We start from the raw sequence: 24,208 nt of genomic DNA, 5'->3' as shown, positions 1-24,208 counted from the left end.
ATTAATGCGTAAAGGAAGGGGAGGAGGTGGACAGCCCTTTTTTCAACGTACCGATGTGCTGCTGAGAGCTGTCGTCTCACTTCACCACCGCCTCCGAGCAGCTCGGTGCTCCCCTGTCGCTAGGTGCCAGGTTTTAAGGTTTTTTTTTTTGTTTTTGTACAGAATTTAAAGTGCCATTTCTTTTGAATACCCAGCCTCACCGGGAGGAGAACAACCGTGAAGAGCCAAGTTTAAACCTTCTTCCCTCGCGCTGCTCAGGAGACGGTGGATCCGAGGTCATTCAGCCCCAAACACCTCGCCTATTTCCCCACCTTCTCTTTTCTTTAATTTATTTTTCCCCCGGAAGTTTTCTTCGACTTCAGTGAAGTTAGTTCGTTTTTGATCGCCCTCGGGGACAAACACAAGCCAAGCCGGCATCATGACTCGGAGATCCTGTGCCATTTACGCCACCGGGATCGTGTGCGCTCACCTCCTGATCGTGGGGATCGCCCTGGTCGTGGCTCAAGTCTTCCAAACAATGATCCACAGCCGGCTAAAAAAGGTGAGTCTTACATGATACACCTTACTTGAACGCACTGTTTTCTGTGTCTTCTCCCCCTGCTTTCTCACTTCCCCCATCTGTCACACTTCAGGGGGGGTTTTAAATGTTAAAGCGTTTCATCCGCAGTGGTCAGTCATGCGCATTCAGCATCTCATCGCCGCCGGTCACACTCGCAGGGTCACCGGATGACCCGGTCCTTGAGTGAATGGGACTGTATTTAGCGGTGTGTGTGGTGGTGGTAGAAGTCTGCTTTGCAGCATTCTGTCCCTTCCAGCTCTGCAGGACAAACCTCAGAGCCTCCACGCCGCTCCTCGTGATCCCGCCGGGATGTGCAGCGTGTCCGGGCTCATTACGCTGCTTTTCTCGCAGCTTCGACTTTTGCCGCGATTAATCGGCATGTGTGCCCTAACTGTGCACAAATGCACAATAAACGTTGAACTGTAGGTAGAAATCCCCTGTAAATCAATTGTCATTGTGTGACTCAGAAAGCGAGGTTGCCATGACCTTACCCACAATGTACTGGTTTCTGTCTAAATGGACATTATCTTAAGACCCTTGAGTGGGTGTGCAGCTTGTATATGATCCGACCAGTAATCACATGTTCCTGGACTGACCCAGCTTTATAAAATGGATAGAGAAGCATGCTCTGCTTCTTGGCTGATGCTGGAGTATTCTGACCCGGTGACATATTTCTGAGGATACCACAGAGTTGTAGTGATTTCTTCACAGTTTGGGCAGGGTTGCAAGAGTTGCTTGTCGTAGTAGTACTAGAAATCGGTTCAGGGGGAGGAGGACCTGTCCAGAGGAATGGGGGAAGGGAGCTTAGATGAGCGGGCAGGCAATCCACCAGAGTCCCTGACTCCCATCTATGGCGAGTTGTGCAGGTTATGGTTGTGGTCTCGATGTTTGACAGACTACAGAAATCCAAAATAATTTCAATAAATAAATAGGATTTGGGAGGTCAGAAAATCCCCTTTTAATGTAAAGCTGCTGTATTTTGAGTGTTTTTAATGTCTCAAATCTGTCTCGACCTTATGATGTACAGTATTTTCATTGAGGAAAGAAAATGGCCCATAGACACATTCTCGTGAGCTGCTGGTGTCTTGTAATGTCAGAAATCTGGAACACATAATCAGAAACATTTGCTTTAACATTCCCTCACACTGCATCTTGAAATCTAACAAGAAGGCTGTTGTTTATAGTGGTGTGTCCGCCTGTCTGGACACTCGTGGAACACTTTATGAAACTTGCAGATTTTGCTCGGCTGTGGCGATGGAGCAGCAGCCTGGTGGGGTGGGAGTGATGGCACCTGATGTCGTTGCACATCTTGCAGACACACACGCCGCGCCACTCTGCCCTTTAAAATACCTCGCATTCCACTCACCGACATGAATCACTGTGGTGGCTGCTCCGTGCAGCTCATTATCGGCACTTAAAAACATCACCGTTTCTCTCCTTGCTGGGGGGGGGGGGCATGAATGGAGGTAGGAACAGCTCAGCAGAAAAGTGCGAGTCGCTGTTTGTCCAAGAAGCCAGGAGGGCCACAAACGGCCACTTCCCTGACGTCTTTTTACCTCTCTGGGGTTAAATTCAGGTCCGGCTCTCATTTTTCCCCCCTCATTTTGGATCACGGCATTCATCCCAGGGGACCCAAATTAAGAGAGTTAGTCAAAGTTCATCAACGGGGGACCTAATTCTGATGTGGCTGGCGATTACACGAAATGACAGCATAACTAATCCTCTTCCACCACAGTCTTCCTGTTGAATTAGGCCGACCCCGACATGCTGAGCCGACTCCAAAAATCTATCTAATCTGCAGCCCTGTGCGGCACTCCGTAATGACGATGTAGCTGAGCTGTTTGGGACAAGTCAAAAGCTACTACCTCCAGGACACAGACTTTGTGTGTTTGGGTGTGGAGGAAAAGCGGCTCAGAAGTCATGCGAGGAATTTGACAGGCTTCTTGGCCTTCGGGGCACAATTTTTGCCTGGGAGGCAATCTCCTAATTCCTTGCAGTTGTTCCAGCCTCGGCCTGTTCCAAGTCACTTGGCTCAGATGACGGAATTGGGGAAAAAAAAAAAAAAAACACACCCACACGCGGCACTCCTCTCCATCTTGTTTGGACCTGGAGACTTTTCATTTAAATTGTTTTAAAAACAAGATCATGCTGATAAAATGCAGCGTTTCAGTTGCAAGTGAAGCACAGCAGAAGATGCATTTGGAAAAACAAATGATAAGGCTCTTGGGGTTTTTTTCTTCCCCTTTTTAACTTTTGCTGATCAAAGACGGAACTTGTCACGCCACACCTAAGCTCCGCCTGAAGCTGTTTGAATAAGGCCCTGTTCATTCAGCTCTTTCTGGACCAAATGCAAAACACTGCCTTGAGTACACGGATACACCTTTCCACTTTGTCCTCCAGGTGTGTCTTTTCTTTTTGATAGAGTTAAGGTTATTCTTTATTTTTATTTTTATTTTTTTAATTCATGCGAGATAAGTGATGCTCGTATAACTTTGAAGGCCTTTTCAGAACCCTGCGTTCAAGGTTGGCAAACACTGGGATTCATGTGGACCGCGGTCACACCAAAAGTCTCCCGAATGCCACACAGACAGCTCCGTTATGAAAGTTCACATGTTGTTTTAAAAAGGGAACTGGGTCATTTGGACGAGTTCGACATGGTGTTACACCACGAGTCCTACAGTTTACTGAATTCTTACCAGAGTTGTCATCTTTCTACTTTCAGCTCTTAATTAAGCGGGCAAACACTCAAGAGAATTCCTCTTCTTAAGTACCTCAAGGTTCCTTTCAAATTAGTGCTCTCCTAGTATTACTTCAGCCAAAACTGCTTGTTCAGTCATTTAACTGTGATGGTTTTAATGCAATAATCAATCTATGATAAGACATTTTAGGTCATTTCACATTAAAAAAAACAATGCAGATGACCTTCAGCTGTGTAAATATGCTTTTGAGAAACTTCTTAACTAATTTCTTATTTGTTTCATCATTTGCTAGAAGTGTAATTGGAAAAATATACTTCTGTTTCTTTCATATGTTTACTCCAATTGTTGTGATTATTCCTCCATTTCTTGTCATTGTGCGGGCATGTCTAACATTCACTGGCTCACTTCATTAAACTAGTTATATTACATAATAAACATTAGGGAAAAAGCACACAATTATTTCAATTGTCATAATTATAGGGAGGAACCTGCAGAAAAGGAACGTCATTTATAATAAAATGGAGCATTATGCAACTTAAAATCACCCTGAAGAGTGTTACTTTAAATATTGCATTTATTAAATATAATAGGTATCAAGTTTTAAGGTAGTCAAATAACAGTAACACTGCCTTTTCTGAGGTTTAGGTCAAATCATTGACATACCTTTTAACTGTGAGATTATGAGGAGCCTTTTTATTATTGATTGAAGATGTATGAGTAAAATTCTCAAGAAAACAAAGGTTGTTGTCTTGGCAATGCCCTGAATGGTTTTTGTGGCATCCAACCAAATCTTACTGCCTCAGCCTTAGTGTGTTTTGATTTTATATTTCCTTTAAACTATCAGAGGGGCTGTTCTGGCTGACCTCTCTGAAGCCGGCTATGAGCTGCAGTAAAGTGACGGTGATGCCACGAACCCTAGAAAACTTCTGTTGAGCCAAACAGGAAATGGCAGCCACACCTAGAGCTGTACATTTCCACAATGATAAGTGCTTGTCTGTACTCTTGGCTGACGGTGAGTTTTCACGAACTCCATGAAATTGACATGAGAGGATATGGCTTGTTTCTCATCTCCTGTGTTTAGAATAATAATAGGAAAAGGTAAAAATAATTTTCCCGCTCAACAAACACTTTCAGGAAACCTGGAAGCCCCTCAGTTATATATTTATTTACATATGTACTAGATGCAAAACGTATTCTGTGTGACATCCTACGTACCTGATGGTTAATGCTGCAGATGTTGACTCTCATATCTAGACTATGGTGCTGAGCTGTGGGGGTTGAGTTGTAGACTACAGTCAGATTCTTGCCCCGGCTTGCTGAAGTCGCAGCTTTTCTTTTTTTTCTTGTGTGGTTCTGCTGCCTGTCCTCATGGTTTTTCTGCTATGAAGGATTTTGCTCTTGTCATCTTTGAGTTTCAGGGTCAATCAAAGTCAATCAAAAATACTAAAGCACGATTTGAAATCCCCACAAACCAAACATTCTTACTTTAGCTTTAAACTCGCCTTGCTCTTATCTGCCGTTTCTTCATCTGAAAGTGAATTTCTCTCCTTCTGTTGACAGGAAATTACTTTGACAGAGAAGAGTCAAATGTTTGAAGGCTGGAAGAACCCCCCTCCCCCCGTTTATATGGAGTATTACTTCTTTAATGTCACCAATCCAGAAGTGTTCTTGGCGGGTGGAAAAGCAGCCCTCCAGCAGATCGGACCGTACACTTACAGGTAAGGCTGATTTAAAGACTTACTGCTGTGTGTAACGTGTAGAGTTGAAAACAGTATTTGTGTTCCTTAAAGTTATGTTTAAGGAAGGCCATCTGGCCTCATTTTGTTGTGTGAAATCAAAACAAAAGACATCTGGACTAACTGAGCGATGTCGCGACCACACCAGGGAATACAGGCCACGGGAAAACATAACTTTCCTGGAGAATGGCACCAAGGTTTACGCCCTCAACCCCAAAACTTTTGTCTTCGTGCCTGAGAAGTCCGCCGGTAACCCTGAAGTCGACATCATCAGGACGGTCAACATTCCTTTCGTGGTAAGACAATGTGTCCTGTCAGGATGAGGCGAGTTATGATTTGTGTCAGCCTGTGAAAACATCAACAAGTGTGACAAGTCATTGTGTTGGCCATGAGCTCCCTCACCTTTCCTCTGGCCTAATGCTTTTTTTTTTTTTTTTTACCCCTCACCTCTTTTGTGTTTCTTCCTCAGGCGGTGATGAACGAGCTGAACTCCTACTCCTTTTTCTTGCGAACGATTGTCTCCATGTACATGAACAGCATTGGCGTTGAGATGTTCATGACGCGCACCGTCCACGAGGTCCTGTGGGGCTTCAAAGATCCTCTTCTTACCAAAGTCCACTCCATGAAACCTGAGGTGGATGAATACTTTGGGCTGATGTGGAAGGTAAACTTTTTTTTTAAGGAGAATTTTGATGATATTTGTATTTTTTTATTGTATTTTTTATTATTATTTTTAAATCTTACTCTTAGTGTAGTACAAAATGTTGGGATGCCTCTGACATGCTGATTAGTTGGTGTTACTAAAATGTGAGACCGGAAGTCTGTGGTCATGCGAGAGAAGTGAGATTGGAGATGTGCTGATGGAAGATGCTTATAGTTCCTGTAAGTAGAGCGTCTGCAAGGTGGCAGCTTTACCAGTCATGTGATTGATGGCAGCAATTATCAGAAAATTAACAGTTTTAGTCTGTTTTTCTTTTTTTTTTTTTCAAGCATCAATGTCAATTATTTTTTTGCATCCAATTTGAAATACCAGCAAATGGTTCAAGATTCCCTGAGAATTTGCCTCAATTTGACCGACACCGGCTTATCTAAACTTACCCTGAACAAGTGTGGGTTGAATTTAACCCAGATCTGGTTCAGTGGGCAAAAATGTGAAGCACCAGTATTGAACATCAAACATTTTTTTGGTATTTTAGGAGAGGTCACTGAATAAATAAACCTAAGAAATAATGGTTTGGGTGCTTCTATTGCATTTTATTGTCAAAACGGTAAAACTTTGACCCAAAAGTTTAAAATTACTCTGGAAAATGTGACATTACGTGTGAATTTCCACCATCTAAAACATCATAAACAGCTGAATTGTTTTAGAACATGTCCGCCAGGGTTTGACGTTAGTTTTTTTTTTTAAGTTGTTTACGAATGCAGGCACTTGGCGTGAAGAACCCTTACAAAGCAGTATTTCTTGAACACTGTCCTTAGTCACCAGACATAATCACAATGTCTGACAGTCGGTGCTTCTGTCGATTTGAGCTCTGTCCAAACCTCGTGCCTCATCTTGTTTTCCACAGAAAAATGGCACCCATGAAGGAGAGTTTGTGTTCCACACCGGAGAGGAGAACTACTTAGACTACGGCAAGATCGACACGTGGAATGGCCTGAGGTAACGACCGGACCGTGTGGGTTTATCTGTGGGGGGCTGGGGGGATTAATGTCCTTTGCCTGGTTTTTTTTCTGCATACTGGGAAAGTGAAAAGAGTGTCTCATTGGCACATGGCTGCTACTACTTCCTTTCAGACAGGATATCTACGTTTACTTAGTTGCATAACCTGCATGTAAAAAGTCCAGGAGGGACAAATTCCTGACATTAGGTAAAGCAGGGTTGCAAAATTAATGTTTGGAAAGTGACTTTGCACTTTGACTGGGATCAATAGGTGGAGGTTGGCGGAGGTGCTCGGGTTACTGACACAAAACTGTCGCGAAATAAAAAGCTTTATTCACTTAGTATGTTGGCTATTATAGTTGAGATTATGAATATCAGGGAAAATTACAACAGTTTGATGCTGCTATTGTAAGTTAATGGGGGACGGAATGAGAAAATAGGTTACAATTAATGTATTTATCTTGGACATTTCAGTTCAACTTAAAAAAAAAAAAAAACTTTGCTTAACATAAGTGTCTTGATTTTGAATAGGATCATATTAAAGGGAATTTTTCTCTGTAGTTTTTAGAGAATTCTTGTGAATTTATTTGGTAGAAGTCTAAGCAGATTGTTGGCGAATACCTTCTCTCTGCTCCAATAAGCTCAGGCCATTTGGTAAAATTATAGTATTTAAAATAAACTGTTTATTAAATGAAAGCCCAAAATATACCAGGATCCGTTTGCACTCAACAGGGAGATGTCGTGGTGGTCGTCCAATCAGAGCAACATGATCAACGGCACGGACGGCGCCGTCTTCCACCCGCTGATAAACAGGAATGAGCTACTCTACATCTTCGCTGCCGATCTCTGCCGGTAAGCATGCATGTGTCCATGTGCGTCTGTAAATTTGTTTACAGTCAAAGCGTCCCGGAGGGGTGAGGACGTGTCTGTTGTCGTGGGATTGTGACTAATAAAGCGTGCTTCCTGATAAAGTCGGCAGTTATTACACCAGAAGATAAGAATGAAGTTGTAAAACTCAAGTGGGAACAGTTTGACATGCTATAACGGAAGTAGCTGCTTTGTGACTGATGTGTACCTAGTTTTACTCCGTTATGTAAACAGACGCAAGTGTTTCCGTTTTGAGCGCTTTACTCCAACTTCTGAGTACTCTTTACTTTATTACTCTTTAAAAGTACCCCCCTTCTCTCTGTAGATCTATACATCTAGCTTATGTGAAGGATGTGGAGGTGAAGGGGATCCAGGCTTTCCGATTCGCGCCCCCAAACGACGTCCTCATGAACCCCAAGGAAAACCCCACCAACGCGGGCTTCTGCGTGCCGGCCGGGGACTGCCTCGGCACCGGCGTGCTCAAAGTCAGCGTTTGCAGAGAAGGTAGGCGCACCGCCTCTTGTCAAACCCCCCCCCTCATCTTTAGCACACAGCATGACCCAGTTCCCCACCGCCCATTTCCCTTTGATGATGACGAACCAGCCCCGAGGCACAGTTTCCCCACTCTGTACCCCCTTTCCTAAAAATGTCCTTTCATTCAGCGGACTCTCCCCTGACTGGTATCTGATGCTCCCAATGTTTGAGCATGCCAGATTTCGCTCGATGCACGGTTCAATGATTAACTGTGCTGACTGTGTGTGTGTGGTTTATTGAAGTAGTTAAGTTGGTCATTGAGTGTAGTGCAATTGCTCTGATAAGGCAATCGGCTCCCTGCTCGACACAGGAAGAAGCTGTGCAATCAATTCAAGACTTGCTTTTCGAATTCGCAGGACTTTACTGTGTGTGTCCTAAAGTTTATTCACATTTCTTATATTATTTTATTACATTTTTTTACACTTCTAAAGCACATTTCAATGTTCAAATAAAGTTTTGAGAAGATTGCACAATCGTTCATTAAAACACACTGTGATCGGGCCTGATTGGTTGTCTGCATGGCTTGCTCTGATTCAAAAGCAGCAGACCGACGCGATTGGTGGGATTTCCATGGTGCTTCGCTGACAGCCAGTCAGCATCGAGCCTGCGCGTCATGTGCAAAGTGGTACCATGCTGAATCAACCTCCAAAGGAAAAAAACAGCATGATTTTACCGCAAGGAGTTATCAAGATCTGTGTTTCGTCTGCCGCCACAACGTGTCTGAAAATATGTGCTGCAGCTGTTTAATGCAAACTAGAAGCATCATCTGGCACAATTTATTCATATAGATGTAGATAGCAGGAAATGTGAATAGAACTGAAACAGTTTAGGTTGTTTTTTGGGTTTTTTTGTGGGGAGGAGGGCGGGGGTGTCAGTCATTTCTTTTGACAAAAACAAACCAGTTTCAAATGTAGATGACATTTTGATCATGATACTTAGGTCATAAAAAAGAGAAAATGTATTTGTATGGAGTCTTAAATTATTAGCTGAAAAGATAAAGAATAAAAAAAAACTAAATATTACATTGTGCAATAATTTCAAAGCCATGTAAATGTCACAGTTTGAGTGAAATAATGAAAAACGTTTGTTATGATGATCTGTTAACAAGTCCTGATTTATTTTCGGCATGTGGCGCTATTGAATACATTTTATGTTAAAATGTCACTTTTGACATGCAGTGTTAGTTTGCAGATAAAGTTTCTTTCAAGCAGTTGGTCCTGAGCCTCTACCTGGTGTACGATTTAGATGGATGTTTGACGGGTTGATCCCTATCTTTACTACTGATTTAGAGCCAACCTAACACACACACACACACACACTCTGGCTATCAGCTGAACTCCATCTAACTCTTGATCGCGTTTAGTCTTATCTTGCATTCCTTCCTCTTTCATCATAGTTTGATCCTCTTTCTTCAGGACACAAACATGACGTGTGGTTTTTTTTTTTTGTTTTTTTTTCCTTCAAGGTGCCCCCATCGTGGTGTCCTTCCCTCACTTTTATCAGGCGGATCCCATGTACATAAACGCTGTTGACGGACTGAACCCCAACAAGGAGGAGCATGAGACGTACCTGGACCTGCAGCCGGTAGGAACAACACCTGCTGGCCACCACAGATCAGATCCATCTAATGAATGAACTCTTTATTCCTCCTCTTAAGGTCAACTGGAGTCGAAATGTAAAAACATGAATGCAAATAATAAAGCGATGTGCAAAGAAACCGTTAAATGCTGAACCATTGGAATGACGGCGCTGCAGTTTTAGCTTTTTTTTTTTATTTCCATTCACTGTGGTTGCATCACACAGGACATAAAAACAAATCTGCATTTCAGGTTAAGCAGTGACTCTTAATTGTGATTTTGTGGCTGTTGTTTGCCCCAGGCAAGTCTGAGTCATAAAAAAGTGCTTTTATTAAGGTTAGTTTTTTTCATGATATAAGTATGGTTTTACTTTAAAAAAAAAAAAGAAGATAAAACTGTTCTCCCAAAAAACCGTTAGATCTTAATTAGTCCAAATAGTTTTTGGAAGCACTTTAAACTGTTTAGGGTTGATTTGCTTTAGATGACGTACCTCTTCTAAGTTGCTTGTAATTCAGAGACGCGAGTCTTCAATCAGGTATGTGGGGAGGACATAGATGCGACAGATCCAACGAAAGTATCAAGATTACAAATAAAAAAAGAACATAAAAGCAAAGTACAATGATGTAATCTAAACTAACGCACTAGTCTTTATTAGAAAACTTTGTATTCTCTCCCCACTAACAGACAATATGTTGGAGGAATTTAATGGTTTTACAGTTTTGTTCCCCGCCCCCCCCCCGCTTCAAACTATAATTGCGTCATTATTTTCATACATGAGCAGCAGTGGCATACACTGCGTTATAATGTGTCAAATCACAGTTTAGTCATAAAAGGCAGAGTGAAGGTCCATGGTCTCGCTTCAGTTTTATATTTTATCGCTGCTATCACATATTACAGTAATCGGCAATGTCATGCAGCTAAATTGTTAGTTTGCTTTCTTGAAGCAATTTGAAACCTCTCCAACTGCAGACTATTCATTTCAACTATCCAGCTCAAGTTTTCTTGCTTGGAACTGCACTTTTCCTGCAGTAAGTGGGTCCGGCTGAAAGATTAGAAAAACGGAGAGAAGAGGAAATCTGCCCGACTTGACTGAAAATGCCTTTTTCTTTTTAAATCTCTTCTAGACGACGGGAGTCCCGATCCGAGCCTGCAAGAGAGCCCAGCTCAATATCATTCTGAAGCGAGTCAAAGGCTTCCCGTAAGTCCAGCTTTGCTCAACTGTGACCCACTTTGCTGTTGCTTCACTCTTTTGCCATTATGGTCGCACGCTGAGCCAGATGTCCTGTCTGACCTACCCCGGTTTTTTTTTTTTTGGTTTTTTTCTTCTCCCCCTCTTTACGACAGAAAAACCAAGTTCATCAACGAGACCATTTTCCCCATCATGTTTGTCAATGAGGTGAGGTCAAACCCCTCCACTCTGCTACCATTGCCCCCCCAACTCGTTCCAGTGAACTGTGACTCAATGCTTGTCTTTCCCGACATTAGACGGCGACCATAGATGATGACTCGGCATCACAGATGAGGACGATGCTCCTGATCGTGACTCTGGTGTCCAACTTCCCCTTGCTCATCGTGGGCATGGGCATCATCCTGCTGCTGGTGCTCGTCGTCTTGTTCTGCCGAAACCGCCAGAAGAAGGTAAGGGCCCTCCGGCTGAGCTCTGAACCGTAATATTATTCCACACAGTTAATACTAGACAGTAGTTACAGGTCACAGTCCAACTTTTCTAAGTTTTGTCAGGGTGTTTTTTTTTTTTGTTTGTTTTTCTCGCATCGTTAACCGTTTTCTTCATCGATACGCTGCAAGTTTAACCCAAAGCATGTTAACTAACACAATGCATGGCTCCTGCGCAGTAAAAGCATGAACGGTTTTCCACAATTCTGGATCAAATGGTCGGTTTCGTTCTTCCTGGATGTCCTCTAACCGTGGGTGTTTCTTTTGGTGAATACGGGAAGTAAAAGTGTCTGCGTTTGTTCTCCGGGCTCAGCCACGGTTCACTGAACTAGAATAACCTGAGGAAGCCTTGCTGTGCGTGGCTTCGCCTGTCTGCTCCAGCGCACGCTAGTGGCTTGACCCCTGGCCGCAGTGCTCTCGGGTTGTTGTAGTTCAGGTTATTCACCGCGGTGAGGGAGGCCTGCCACACCATACAGCAGAGGTTCTCAAAGTGTGGGCCAACGTTTCTCTCTAAAACCCAGAGGGACAAACCATGCTGGGAAAAGGCATCGCCCTGACCCCACACTTTCAGAACCATTAGAAGAATAGTCTGTTACATCGGAAAGCTTTTCCTTGTTTTGCTGAGAATTAAATGAAGAGGTTGATGCGAACTCTTCCGAAGAACCTCCGGTTAGAAAACGGAAGAAAACTAAACTGATAAATTTCATTAAGCCAGGCTATGTTTCTAGCCCTTGTGCTAACTAGCTGCTGGATATTGCGAGTTGCATCGATCTTCTCATTTAACGTGGTATGAGAAAGCAAACGATAACTAAACAGGGTGTCACAGGAATGATGTATCTTCACTCTGTCTCTTTCCCTCAACAAAAGTTTAAAATACTTCCACTTTGTTCAGCGAGATTATCACCGCCGATCAACTTTACTTAGTCTTAATGCTCAAACTATTTACGAGTAAAACATCAGGCGAAAAATGAAATAAGCTACAGGTATGTGGCTGCAGGGCAACCAGCAATGCACTACTTCACCTCATGATTAAGTCTTTTATTAAATTTGATTTAGAATGGCTTACAAATATATAAGGTATATCTATACTATATTATTTTACGTTGCTTACAGACTCCCTAATCGTATTTAGCCACTTGTTACCAAGACAAGTCAAAAGTAGAGCTTTACTGACCTTTTCTATGGTATAAAACTTCACCCTTTTGGAGTCATTTAACCAGAATTAATCCAAGAAGTAGGGTTAGGAAGTGCTAAAGAATAACACAAGACATTACCAGGGTTCAGGACTGACTCCTGTGGCACTTTGTTTACCAGAAAGTTTAAAATGCACATGGAAGTTTAGCCTTTTAGCTCAATATCATGTGAAAGTTTGAGATGCTTAATTGCAATGTTGTGAATTATTGTATTAACAATGTTCTAATTTTATTTTTCTGTAACCCTCCCCTTTTTTCCTTTTTTCTGTTTTAGAATGAAGTAAAACGTATTGATTTTACTGAGGCTTTTCATTCTTTTGCTGTAAGTCTTCAGTTTTTGCCTTGTTTTCTATTTATCTTTTTAATTTGTTACCCATCATCTCTGGTTATTGTTCATTTAATTATCTTTATCGAACATGTTGCTCTCCTTTTTTAAGTTTTCACCTCACAGTTGTAATTATTTCATTTTCTTGTGGTTTAAGTTCAGTTTTCTTCCTGTGGTGGTGGTTTTGTAACTGGTGTATAGTCGTGTTGGTCACACTGTGAACATTTTCAGTCAAAGCAGTCATTCACATTTTTAACATTACTGTTGAGCTTTAAGAAAGCAAATATTTGGACGTGTTGCCATTTCTGCGGTCCGTACTGACTCCTCCTGTTGCTGACCCCTCCCCCCTCCTCCAGACGGCGAAAGACGACACTGCCTACACTCAGGTCAGCGACAAACCGGACGAGCCCTCGCAAACGACGGCCAACCAGCCGATGAGGAACGGCTCCTACATTGCCATGTCTCCAGTGGAGGCCCAGAAGTGTTGATCGAGGACCCCCCCCGCCCTGAGCGCAGAGCTCGGGAAGAAGGGGGAGGGGGCAAAGAGCTGAAGGAAACGGCACAGGGGTGTTGCGTTACCGCGGGTGGGGGTGGGGTCGCTTTCTCCTAAAATAAGGGGCAGTGCGGGACACAAACATCAGGATCGACTAAGTTCGGCTCACTGAGCCCCCCCCCCCCCCAAGACTGTCTATCGTCCTCCGCTCTCTACCCGCTGAGCATGGCCTTCACTGCCTGCAGTACTGCAACACAACCAACGTACCCCCCCCCCCCCCCCCCCCCCCCCAATACACACACACACTCACACAGCCTGCCACACACTCTGGAACCCCCTCCTCCGTTTTCCGTCCTGGTTGGTGCTGAAATATGAAGGGACCCTTGACAGGTGGGGCCCAGCCAGGACCAGCCTTTATTTACCCCAGCCCCCTCCTCATCCATCCCCCCCAATATAATGTCCTCCGAGGAAAATCCATTAGCATAGTGTTGCCGCCTGATCTCCTGAGGTCACTCCTGTCTGACTCCTAGAAGTTCAAGCTCACCATCAAAAAAGACCCCCCCCCCCCCCCCCCCCACACACACACCTGATTTCCTGAATCCATAGTCTGAGCTCTCAGGCTGAACATTTTGTAAGAAGAAAGACTGAGCCAAACTATTTATAACATTTTGCCTTTATTTTCCTTCCCTAAGACGAGTTGGCGCAGCTACCCGCGCTTATCGCACTTCCTGTATTAGCTAGTGAACAAGCGTGTGAACTGTGACCTTTCACCTCAGTGTCCTGTCTTTCACCAGAAATACTCGTGAGCCCCCCCCCCTTTTTTTTTTTTTTTTTTTACTTCAGAACACTAGTTGAAACATTTCAAAGTCTGCGCCTTATTCCAGGCGAAGACAAGCTCGCTGTGAAACCGATGGGGAGGTTGCACATTCACCCTTCGTCACACCTATCAGAAAAAAAAAAAAAAGATTAAATAGAAACACCTGCAGAACTTACAAGGGAGACTTGAACCCGCTTTCTGCCTTACGTGGGTTCAGCGTGTTCTTTAATTGTTTCAAATAAGCTGGAAATCTCTGTTGGACACACACGTTTAAAGGGGAACAGATGAGATACCTCCGACCAAAATCCAGTACGCAGACGTTTCTGGAGGTGTTGCCGAAAGACGCCAACACTCGGCTCCGGCGCGGAGCGCCCCCGCACGTCTAACACTGTTACTGCATTAGAGAAAGCACAATTTGGATTGTGAAAACCAGTCCTCAACACAAGGCTACCAGGTTTTCGCTTCTGTTTTCTTTTTTTGTCCTGTTCGATATAAATTTCTATATTTACAGCTGACCTGTCAAAGACACTATCGAGTGCCGTGGCTTTCACGAGAGTAGGGGGTGCGCCCTGATCGCCGCCGCGCAGTCGCCCGGGCGTCGGTGCGAACTCGGCACGCAGCACTTGAATCACTGTTTTGTCTTACGTGCTCTCGTTTTCTGTCCGCCACACTTTTTGTCTCGTCGCGCATCAGAGTGAATTTACGGCCATTATACTGTCAACTTGGACGATTCCCTGCACTTTGCCTGCAAAATGTGCCCAAATCTGTTGTCGGTATTCTTCTTCTCATTCAATTGCAGCTGGTCCACGTGTTCAAAACATTTCCATATTATTTTATTTGCTCCTTTCTTTTTCAATAGAAGTGGTCCGTACGGTGAGTACATTTCAATATTTGTATTTTTTTTGTTTTGTTTTGTTTTTGTCCTGGCTCGTGTTGCTTGTGAACGACGTCTCTGTCGTTTGCAGACGACAGACGTCCGTGCCTCTGCGTTACTTGTTTTTCAGCACATGGAGTGTCTTCTTTTGATATACTTTTGTATTTTGTTAATGCTGCTAAAGAAAAAAAAAAAAGAAAAAAACATGGAAAAAAAAACATGCCATAACCTACAGACTTGTATTTGTATATTGGGTGTGATTCGCCACAATGTGCTCGGTTTCCGATTGATCCACAGTCTTCTCCAAGTCTTACACCTTTTCTTGAAGGCTTCTTTTTTGCGGTTGCCAACACCTGAGCACAAGACACAAAGCCCAAAGCTTGCTGCCATTTATTGGAATTAGCAGTTAGTTATCGTGTTTTGTAGAGTTACCACATTTAACCACTCGCTCGTCTACTAGCAGCTGATCTCATCATATCACATGTATCATTCTGGGTGGTCGGGGTTTTTACTGTAGGGGTTAGTGAAATCGCTGGAGGTGGCCAAAAAAGAAAGGGGGGCGGGGGGGGTCTGAACAGTGGGTTTAATGACACTGTGGTGGAGAGGGTTTATTTTTTTGTTATTTTAAGGAAGGCGTGTATTTGCTTTGTGGAAATAAGTTGAGTCCCCACTGTGTCCAGCAGCACAAAGTCAAGGCACTGAAGGAACAAAAAAAACAAAAACAAGCCAGCGGCACTTTTTGTTTCCGAGTTGTGTCTTTGTTGTTTGTCCTGTCCAAAAACCAAGTGTAGAAAAACACATGTGAGCTTTAGTGAAACGGACTCGACAAAGTTGCTTCTTAAAGATGTTTAAGAAGAGATGAATTTTATTGCAAGTTTTCGGGGAAATCTGGGAAGTTAAAAGTTGTGAAAGTCCCATTTCCAGTTTTCTCGGGGTAACATAACGTCAGCCAATTAGACGTCCCCACTAAAGTCTATATGATCAGTCAGTATATAAATAGACTTTGCTTCAACATGTGTGGAAATACGACTTTTTATTTAATTTGCTGGCTTTCTAGGCTAATCTAATGAAGTGTGGTTATGTTCACTTCAACGGTGATGATTGATTCAATAGGAGTTGCATAGTTTCGGGGAATATTTGGCATGTTGTTAAGTGATTAGCTTTAAACTCTTTGAAATGCTTCTCTCTGCTTGAGCAAAGTATTTAAGTTTGTCAGTATTCAGGTGGATTTCCCCACATCCTCCAGACGGTCTCAAATGTATGTCCAGAGAGAAATGTTTTTCCTCCGGGTCCTAATGAGTTAAAACGTACAGCGAGTCGTCTCCAGATAATTCCCTCTGGCCATATATTTCCTGTGTTTGTGCTGAACTCCTCGCTGCAGACTGGAGGAAACATGGGCCAGTGGTATCAGGATTCAGTTTCAACTTTGCCACCAAGCAAACGCTGTGGAACTCCTCCTCTAAAGTCAAATCAACTCACTGAAGGCCTTTTTTTTTAATTATTACCCCACCTCCACCTTGTGTAAACTCGCAGGTCATCCTTATTCACCTTTTTAAACTGTCTTGACTTGAACCTTAAAGACCTTAATTCAGACCTTTACACGTGCGCACACACACACACGTGTGTGTGTGTTTGTGTGAGCTGTTTAAACACACACCTGAGCCATCACTCCTCTCCCTGCCCTTTGAGTCCGGCCCTTCAAGCCCATTGGCTCGTCCCTGCTCGACCAAAGATAACCCGTGTCGATACGACCTGCTGCCGTGTTTACTCACCTCGATAACGGCCGTGCCACACACCCACCGCCTACCCTACTTTTTTTTTTTTTTTAAGATAAAGAAGAAAAAAGTGCCACCACTTATGTGAAGTATTATGTGAGCGTGAACACATCGTGTGTATGTGCCTTTCACATCAAGGCGTAAAAACAAACAAAACAAAAAAACATTGATGGGTATTGCTTTTTTTTTTTTTTTTTTTTTTTTTTTTTTTTTGTCCTCCTTGTGCAAACAAAAGTAATCAATGCTCTTTGTGAGCAGGAAAAATCTCAGTATTATATAAAACAAAGCAATACGGAGTTGTGTAAAAAGGAAAAAAACCAAGTAGTGGATGTTTTGTAAGGGCCACACCATATTTATATTGTTTTCCCTTCTGAATTTCAGTTACTTCAATTAGTTTCACTTGTATAGAAGTATTTCTAATTTACTGTAGAGTGATTTAGTGTATTTTATTTTGTGATATTCAGTTCACTGTCTGTATCATTTCACCAGTTATGGAAAAAAAAAAAAAGATGGACCAGTTTGTGACACTGGGAACAACCTGTGAAGAATCTATGAGCGCGTTGGGGTTTTAGTTTTTTTTTTTTTGTGTGTGTCGTTGGATGAGTATAAGAACTTGTGCTTGAATAGCGACGACGTTTCTGCAGAACTTGAGTGATTTCACTGGAAGGCTGATTATCTTGATTTGAGTAAAGCGCCCATGCTGTGTTAATGCATCTAGATGAATGAAGCCCTCCTTAAAGGATGAGCACTAGTGCCATACCATCCTTCTTTTTAATTTTTTTTTTTTAATTTTGTTTTCCTTCATGTGTAACAGCCACATCTTCCCAGAGTCTCCTATGTCACTAACAGACAGCTCCTTCTAAGATGTACTAATTTTTCTTTTGCTGCTGAAAATGACAATCCCCCTCCCTTGTCATGTTAGGTGCAAAATGGTTTCAAAGTAATATCCATTTTTAGTTTTGATAATTTACACTGCACAGATGTTTCTACTGTGCTTTTGTAAACATTTCTAGTGTATTTGCAGAAAAATAAAAGTTGCAAAGTGCAAAATTCACATGCTCGTCTGCTGTCTTGTTTTAGGTTTGTCTCTGTAAAACTGTTTATTGAAGTTTTGACTCCACTTTTACACTTTGTTTCATTGAACATATGTGCTTTGAATCCCCCCTCACATTTGCAGTACATAGGAACACCATGTGGAAATGACAAGAACCTTTCAAACGTTTAGTTTCTTTATAGGGAAAGTGACCATAAATGTTAACATCTTCCAAACTATCAATTAATATTGCTGACAGTGGCAAAATACTTGGAAAAACAGTACTTGTGAAATTGGTGCCGCTTGTGCAGAATTTTTGTAATTTGAGTAAATGGCGGCAAACCGTGACACTTCTGCTGAATGTCTTGATTATTGACATAAACCCGGATTTGTTTTGCTCCTTTGAAAAGCTCCCATTCTCATGAACACTTTATTTACATTACCCATAAAACAAATGACAATTAACAAAAAGGCATCTTCTCCAACCTTTTTCTACAAATACTACCTTAGTGTTAAAAGTTGTCATTAATGTAATCTGTCATTAATATTTTACCACCTATCACAGATACCCAGTGAATGACATCATGCTATAAATCATGAGATATGTATGGTTTTGGTGAGTTTTACACTGCAACATACATTTTAGGGTTGACACATCACGGTCGGTCTCTTCTGACTTTAAAAAAGTGAAGCTTGAGCTTCAAAGACCCTTCAAAAATTCCCCTCAGATTAAAATTTTCCATTTATATTTTAGTAATCGTCTGACAAAAGCTCAAAGCATGGGGAATATTCTCAATGGACGGATGAGGAAATAAGTAGACAAAGGATAAAACTTTAGAATTCAACATTTTAGTTTAAAATCTAATGCTGGCCAAATATCAATTACATCTATAAAAAATGTTTTAGGTGTGTCACTTATAACTTACACTTGTAAAAGAGTAAATAAAGCATAGCAGTTACTGCTTTTGACAATTCATTTTTACTTCGGAAATACAGAAGGGAACCAAAATGTTTGCGCTGTGAGCTTCCACTTAAAAATAGGTTTATCGATGTGTAAGCATGTGTCATGAACATCAAAGAGAATATAACCTATAACTTTATACTTTTACAGTTTAACATTTTTAGTAAAGTTGAAAAGTAATTGCTTGATGAAATTGTTAAAAACACACACAAAAAACCTCATGCCTCATGTCTTTAAACGCCACAACATCAATATGTGTGGCTTTGATACGACGTGCATCAAAATAGTTCCTGAAACTTTTTTCATCCTTGACAATCATCAGCTAATATTTCATAATGAAGGACTGTGGGGATGGAGGCTGATGACCCCCCCCCCTGTGGTGACCCCGGAAGAAGCAGCTGAAAGCAAAAGATCAAAATATTATAATCATAATAAAGTATAATCCCTTTATCTATTTTATTTTTTCACATTTCATCAATTATAAGTCGATTAGAATCTCTTCTTCCCAATGAGAGCACCTTATTGATCTGAAATCATGGTTTATTTTGAGAATTGAGATATACAAAATATTTGCAAGTAACTGTGTGACCATTTTTAAATATACAGATCCAACAGTGGGTTATGTTTATAGTGCAGATAGGGTTTGCTGTGATACATTATACAATACCATAATGTTGCTCAATAGTGTGTAGATAATATTTTAAGTGAGATGATTCTTTAAATCAGAGTTCTCGTTGACCTAGAAATAGTAAAACACATGTTAATCTGATCGGTTTTATTACTTGACACATTTCATCAAGTGAAAGTGCCTCATCTTGCCGTGACCTATAACAGGCACTCGTGTTTTCTTAGCCAAAAGCTCTTTTTTAAAAAACACAAATTCAGAATTTGATTAAGCAACAGGTTAAAACTGCTGCATTCTGGTTGATTAATGTATGTTTACATGATTTATAGAAAACAGAAAGCGGCGCTGAGATGATCAACCGATCGACCTGTTGTGATTCTGCATAGAAGGCTTTAATTATTCAGCTGCTTTTGTTTGAAGGTGACTATTTACACTCAAATTCTGCACTTCGGTGTCAATATGTTTTCCAGTCATGCTGCATTTTTGTTTTACAAACTGTGAAATAAAAGAAGAAACTGAAAGACATGGGATGTAGGAGTTTCTTCATGCAGAGTATTCCCTTTTCCCCGAAAGACTCATTTTTACGTAAACTTGTGTCCATTTGAAGGGAAACCCCTCCAACAAGCCGTGACTCTGTGCTTTCTCTTCTCTTTGACTCACCACTGCCTCCACGGTGAAACTCACGGCTGAACTTCAACATGTTGGTTCAGGTTTTCCAGGAAGTGGAGGAGGTCACACGAGGCTGTCGTTCCTCTCAGCCGACCACAGGGATAAATCCACAGATCCACAAGGACGTGACTCGCCTTGTGTTTATTACCCTGACAGGTAGCCTCAGGCCATTTCTCTGCGTCTGCGCTCATTCCCAGAACTCACATCATTACGTTTGTTCGGAGCCCTTGAGGCTGTGTCAGGGTCTACATGTTTCCTCCCTCAATAGTTAGACTTCTTGTAAATATTTGTTCTTTTAAGGGCTTTGAGCACATATTGAAATGAAATGTAAAAAGCCTGTTTGCTGAAGCTGGTGACCGCATGTTGGGTTTTGTAAGAGGTTTGCCGTGTGATGGAACTGGTGACCTGGTGAGATGTTTGGCACATGCTGTGTCCAAAAGCTGTGAAAGCTGTTCAAACAAGAGTCTGGATGAGATGTACCAATTATAGAGTGAATCTGTTAAAACAAGACTTGTGGCCTGCAATCAAATCGACATTAATGTTTCAACCACATGAGACCAACCAGCACATGTTCACATTTGTTCAGTTATAGTGCGCAAGTACATTTTTCTCAGTTTTATCAGATTAAAAATGCTGAGTGAAGTCTTCTGCCTGGATATGTCCACTTTTCACATCCTGTCCAACGGCATCTCAAGATGGGGTTAAATCATGTCTAGTTTTTATTGTTTTCAAGGGATTATTAAGTATGTATTTAAATTGGGTGGACAGAATACTAAGTTGCTTTGTTTTGTGTGTCATAATCTCTAAAAGGTTGCTAGGTGCTCAAAGTGCAGACACCAGAGCACTTTGATTATCAAACAGAATATTTCAGATCTAATAAAACACGTTGAGTCACCTGAATTGATATCTTTGCTTAAACAAAGAGAATACATTTTGTTGTAAAACTGAAATTTCTATGCATACAATGCATGCATACTTTTCAAATGATCTTTTCTCTTTATTGTCACTGTAGTTATTTATTAGCAGACTTTTACTGAAAGCTAAATGTGCATATACACACACACACACTCGCTGTTCAAAAAAAGCCTGAAAACGTTTAAGTGTCAATCATTTCTTTTAAAATCCCGACATGAAATAGTTTGATTTGAGCTAAGTGTACATTGCCATCTTTACATTTACATTGCAGCTCCACTATTCATTTGCAGACACATGCAAGCAGTTTGCAACACATTTCTATGGTTTTTAGCTCTAAAGGGCTCTGAGATGGAGCCAGAAAGGTCAACACAAACGATCGCACCACAAAGATTCTGCCTCTGAGCAGCCGGTGCCCCCACACGCTCCGTCTGACTGTGAGCTTTTCACTGAGACATCTTCATTAGGGCAGAGCTCCAGCAACAGTAAGACCACCTGCAGACCACCAACAATACTCTGAGAAACTGGGTCTAACGGCCTCCTTCTTTGTTCTCCGGTGGGAGCTGGGTGGGGGGGTGGGGGGGCTTCAGTCTGTGTCTCCAGGGGGAAACATGCTGGATTGTTTGTGAAAAAAGTGAACAAATGGAAGAAATGCTTTTATTCGCAAACAGCAGCAGCTCTGCATGGTTCTCCATGTCGCTGTAGCTTCAACTTTTGATGGTGCCGGCTGGAGTTCAGTCCTCAGCAGAACACTCAGGACCCCGGGGGTTTCTCATGAACAGGTTTTCCTCACAATGCTGGTCACAGTATCAAACATTTACACCCAAGGTAAGAGGTAAGAGGTAAGAGACAGAGTCTGGGTTAGTTATTAAAAACAGTCTGACGGATGGATGGATGGATGGATGGATGGATGGATGGATGGATGGATGGATGGATGGATGGATGGATGGATGGATGGATGGATGGATGGGTGGATGGGATTCACAGTGATGTTGCCTCTCCTGGTTATCACTTGATAACACAGTCTGAGCCTTTCTGTGTGGAGTTTCCATGTTCTCCCTGTGCACGTGTCTGGTATTTCTCCCACCAGTAAGTGAACAGACATGAATGAACTTCCTGTGTTTAAAGATAAATTACATCAATTTAAACTGGGTTTGCAAATCTTGGCCTTCAAGGCCCCTTTATAATGGATGGTTATGGAAAGCTTGAAGGTATGGGAGTAATCCTTATTACTTACAATTGTCTGTTATGTTTACCGATTAGTATTTCATAATTTTGAACTTATCCTCATTACATTTATCACATTGTTTTTTTAGTTAAAGCATACAAAAGACTTTAAATCTACCAGATTATTAAACCTTTTATACTTTTGCTAGTAAAAGCTATGAATCAAATTGTATGTATGACTTGCAGGTGAGCTGATGCTGACGAAGAATATTTAAATGTATCTGCATTCAACTTAGCAATGCTTCCAGCCTGAAAAAAGGTCTAGTGTTAACTGAAATTTAAATTGAACTGAAATTAAATTTTGCAAAATTTTTGTGTACTTTCACAAAAGGGTGCTTTTTTTTTATTTTTTATTACAAGTATCTGAACTTGTACCAGACTAAAGTCTGTAGGTGTGAGCAGTCCTTATTACTTGCATTTTTCCACATACCAAGTGTTGCTCTGATTACAATTTGTGCATTCTGCGGAGGCTCAGCAGGACAAACAGGAGAGAATTGAAGCTCTAAAACGTGAAATATTTCTAAATCCCGACTTGTCTAAACGACAAACAGCTCCAGACTTGTTTTAATATCCACCCACACCAAAAGATTATGTGTAATCGGGCCTGATAGAAAATCTTACGGATGTTCCACATGAGGTATCTCAAACATTTATTTATTTATTTATGATCCTAGAAAGTCCTGTAAAACTCAAACGTGTTAAACCAATATGTGCTGCCCCCTGCTGGTGATTTACTATACAACACCCATCTGCTATATTTATTCCGTCAACCTCTATTGATTTAGTTTGTTGCTATATGAACAATGATATTCTACTCAGCTACTTCCATCTCAATATTTGGTTGATACAAAGTTTGTGTGATTATGTCATTGAATATGAATCATAATCAATAATCAGGAAAATTCTAAGTCCATGAGCGAACACCCATATGATGTCAGGCTATTGATGGAGTATTAAGAGGAATGTGTTCAGGGTGGTGTAATGGTCAAAATTTTTGACTTGATGTTAAAAATCCCCAAGTTCAATTCCAGGCTTACTGTGTGGAGTTTATATGTTTCCCCTGTGCCTGTGGGGTGTTTTTTCAGTTTCCACAACCCAAATGCATTTATGTCAGGTTCATAACTGACTCCATCTCTGTATTTATTTATTTGGTTTGATTCATCAAAATGTTTATTTTCTTTCTTTTTTGTATTTGCATGTTCAAAGTAAAGATTCATTCAGTACCATACCATCTCCATGTAACTAAAACATATAAAAGGTGGATGGAATAAAAGATGGAAAGTAGATGAATAACTACACTTTAAAGAAGATTTGCCTCTGCTGTATTTGAAACTGACCTCATTTATGTACAATTTGTAAGTAAGTAGAAGTTAAAACTTTTTTTTAATGTTGATGTACTTCAGCTGTGGGACCAAACATTTTTTCAAGTTTATTTTTTTTTTTATTGCAATTAGAGTGGCAATAAAAAACAATAAGGGCCACAGAGTTGTGTAGTGGTCACCTACCTTGTTACATAGTGAGAATGTCGTGAGGTTGAGTGGTTTTTACATATGTGAGTTGTGTGTGTGTGTGTTTTCCTTGTGATGGACCGATGACCTGCAGCATGTAAACTGGGATTTATTCCAGCTCCCGTGACCCTAATTCGTATGAAGTGGCATAAAAGATGGATGGATTATTGGTAAATAATAAAGAAAAGAAAGTGACTACTAAATGAAAAGGCTGCCGTAGTTGAAATATGAAACTTAAATGAACTATTTTAAAGCAAGTGAAATAATGTTTGTCAAAATGTAGATATTTTGTATAAGAAACTGGTGTTTCTTTGGTTTGTTTATGTGTAAAATGACTGATAGGAAGCTTACAGAAGAGCTGGAGGGAGGAGTAGTGATTAATACCTCTCACCACCCCAGTTTGAGTCCTATTAGGAGCCTTTCGGATCGGTTTTCATGTTCTCCCTGTGCCTGCGTGAGATTTTATCCGTAATCTATAAATGTGCATTTC

General features: G+C 41.4%; 1 protein-coding gene across 1 annotated transcript; it reads left to right on the top strand.

The window, feature by feature from the left end:
• The first annotated feature begins 28 nt into the window (after window positions 1–28).
• scarb2a (scavenger receptor class B, member 2a) lies at window positions 29–13,541 on the top strand. Its single transcript, XM_080466738.1, has 13 exons — window positions 29–541; window positions 4,819–4,976; window positions 5,143–5,290; window positions 5,464–5,658; window positions 6,563–6,654; window positions 7,387–7,506; window positions 7,847–8,025; window positions 9,521–9,639; window positions 10,757–10,830; window positions 10,977–11,028; window positions 11,118–11,270; window positions 12,774–12,821; window positions 13,181–13,541. The coding sequence occupies exons 1-13, from the start codon at window positions 419–421 to the stop codon at window positions 13,310–13,312; spliced, it is 1,593 nt and encodes a 530-aa protein (XP_080322864.1). The 5' UTR covers window positions 29–418; the 3' UTR covers window positions 13,313–13,541.
• Window positions 13,542–24,208: the final 10,667 nt, after the last annotated feature.

This window comes from Lipophrys pholis (assembly GCF_963383615.2).
Source record: "Lipophrys pholis genome assembly, chromosome: 7".
Lineage (NCBI taxonomy): Eukaryota > Metazoa > Chordata > Actinopteri > Blenniiformes > Blenniidae > Lipophrys > Lipophrys pholis.
The sequence above is the reverse complement of the archived record's forward strand: the minus strand, read 5'-3'. Positions and strand labels throughout refer to the sequence as shown.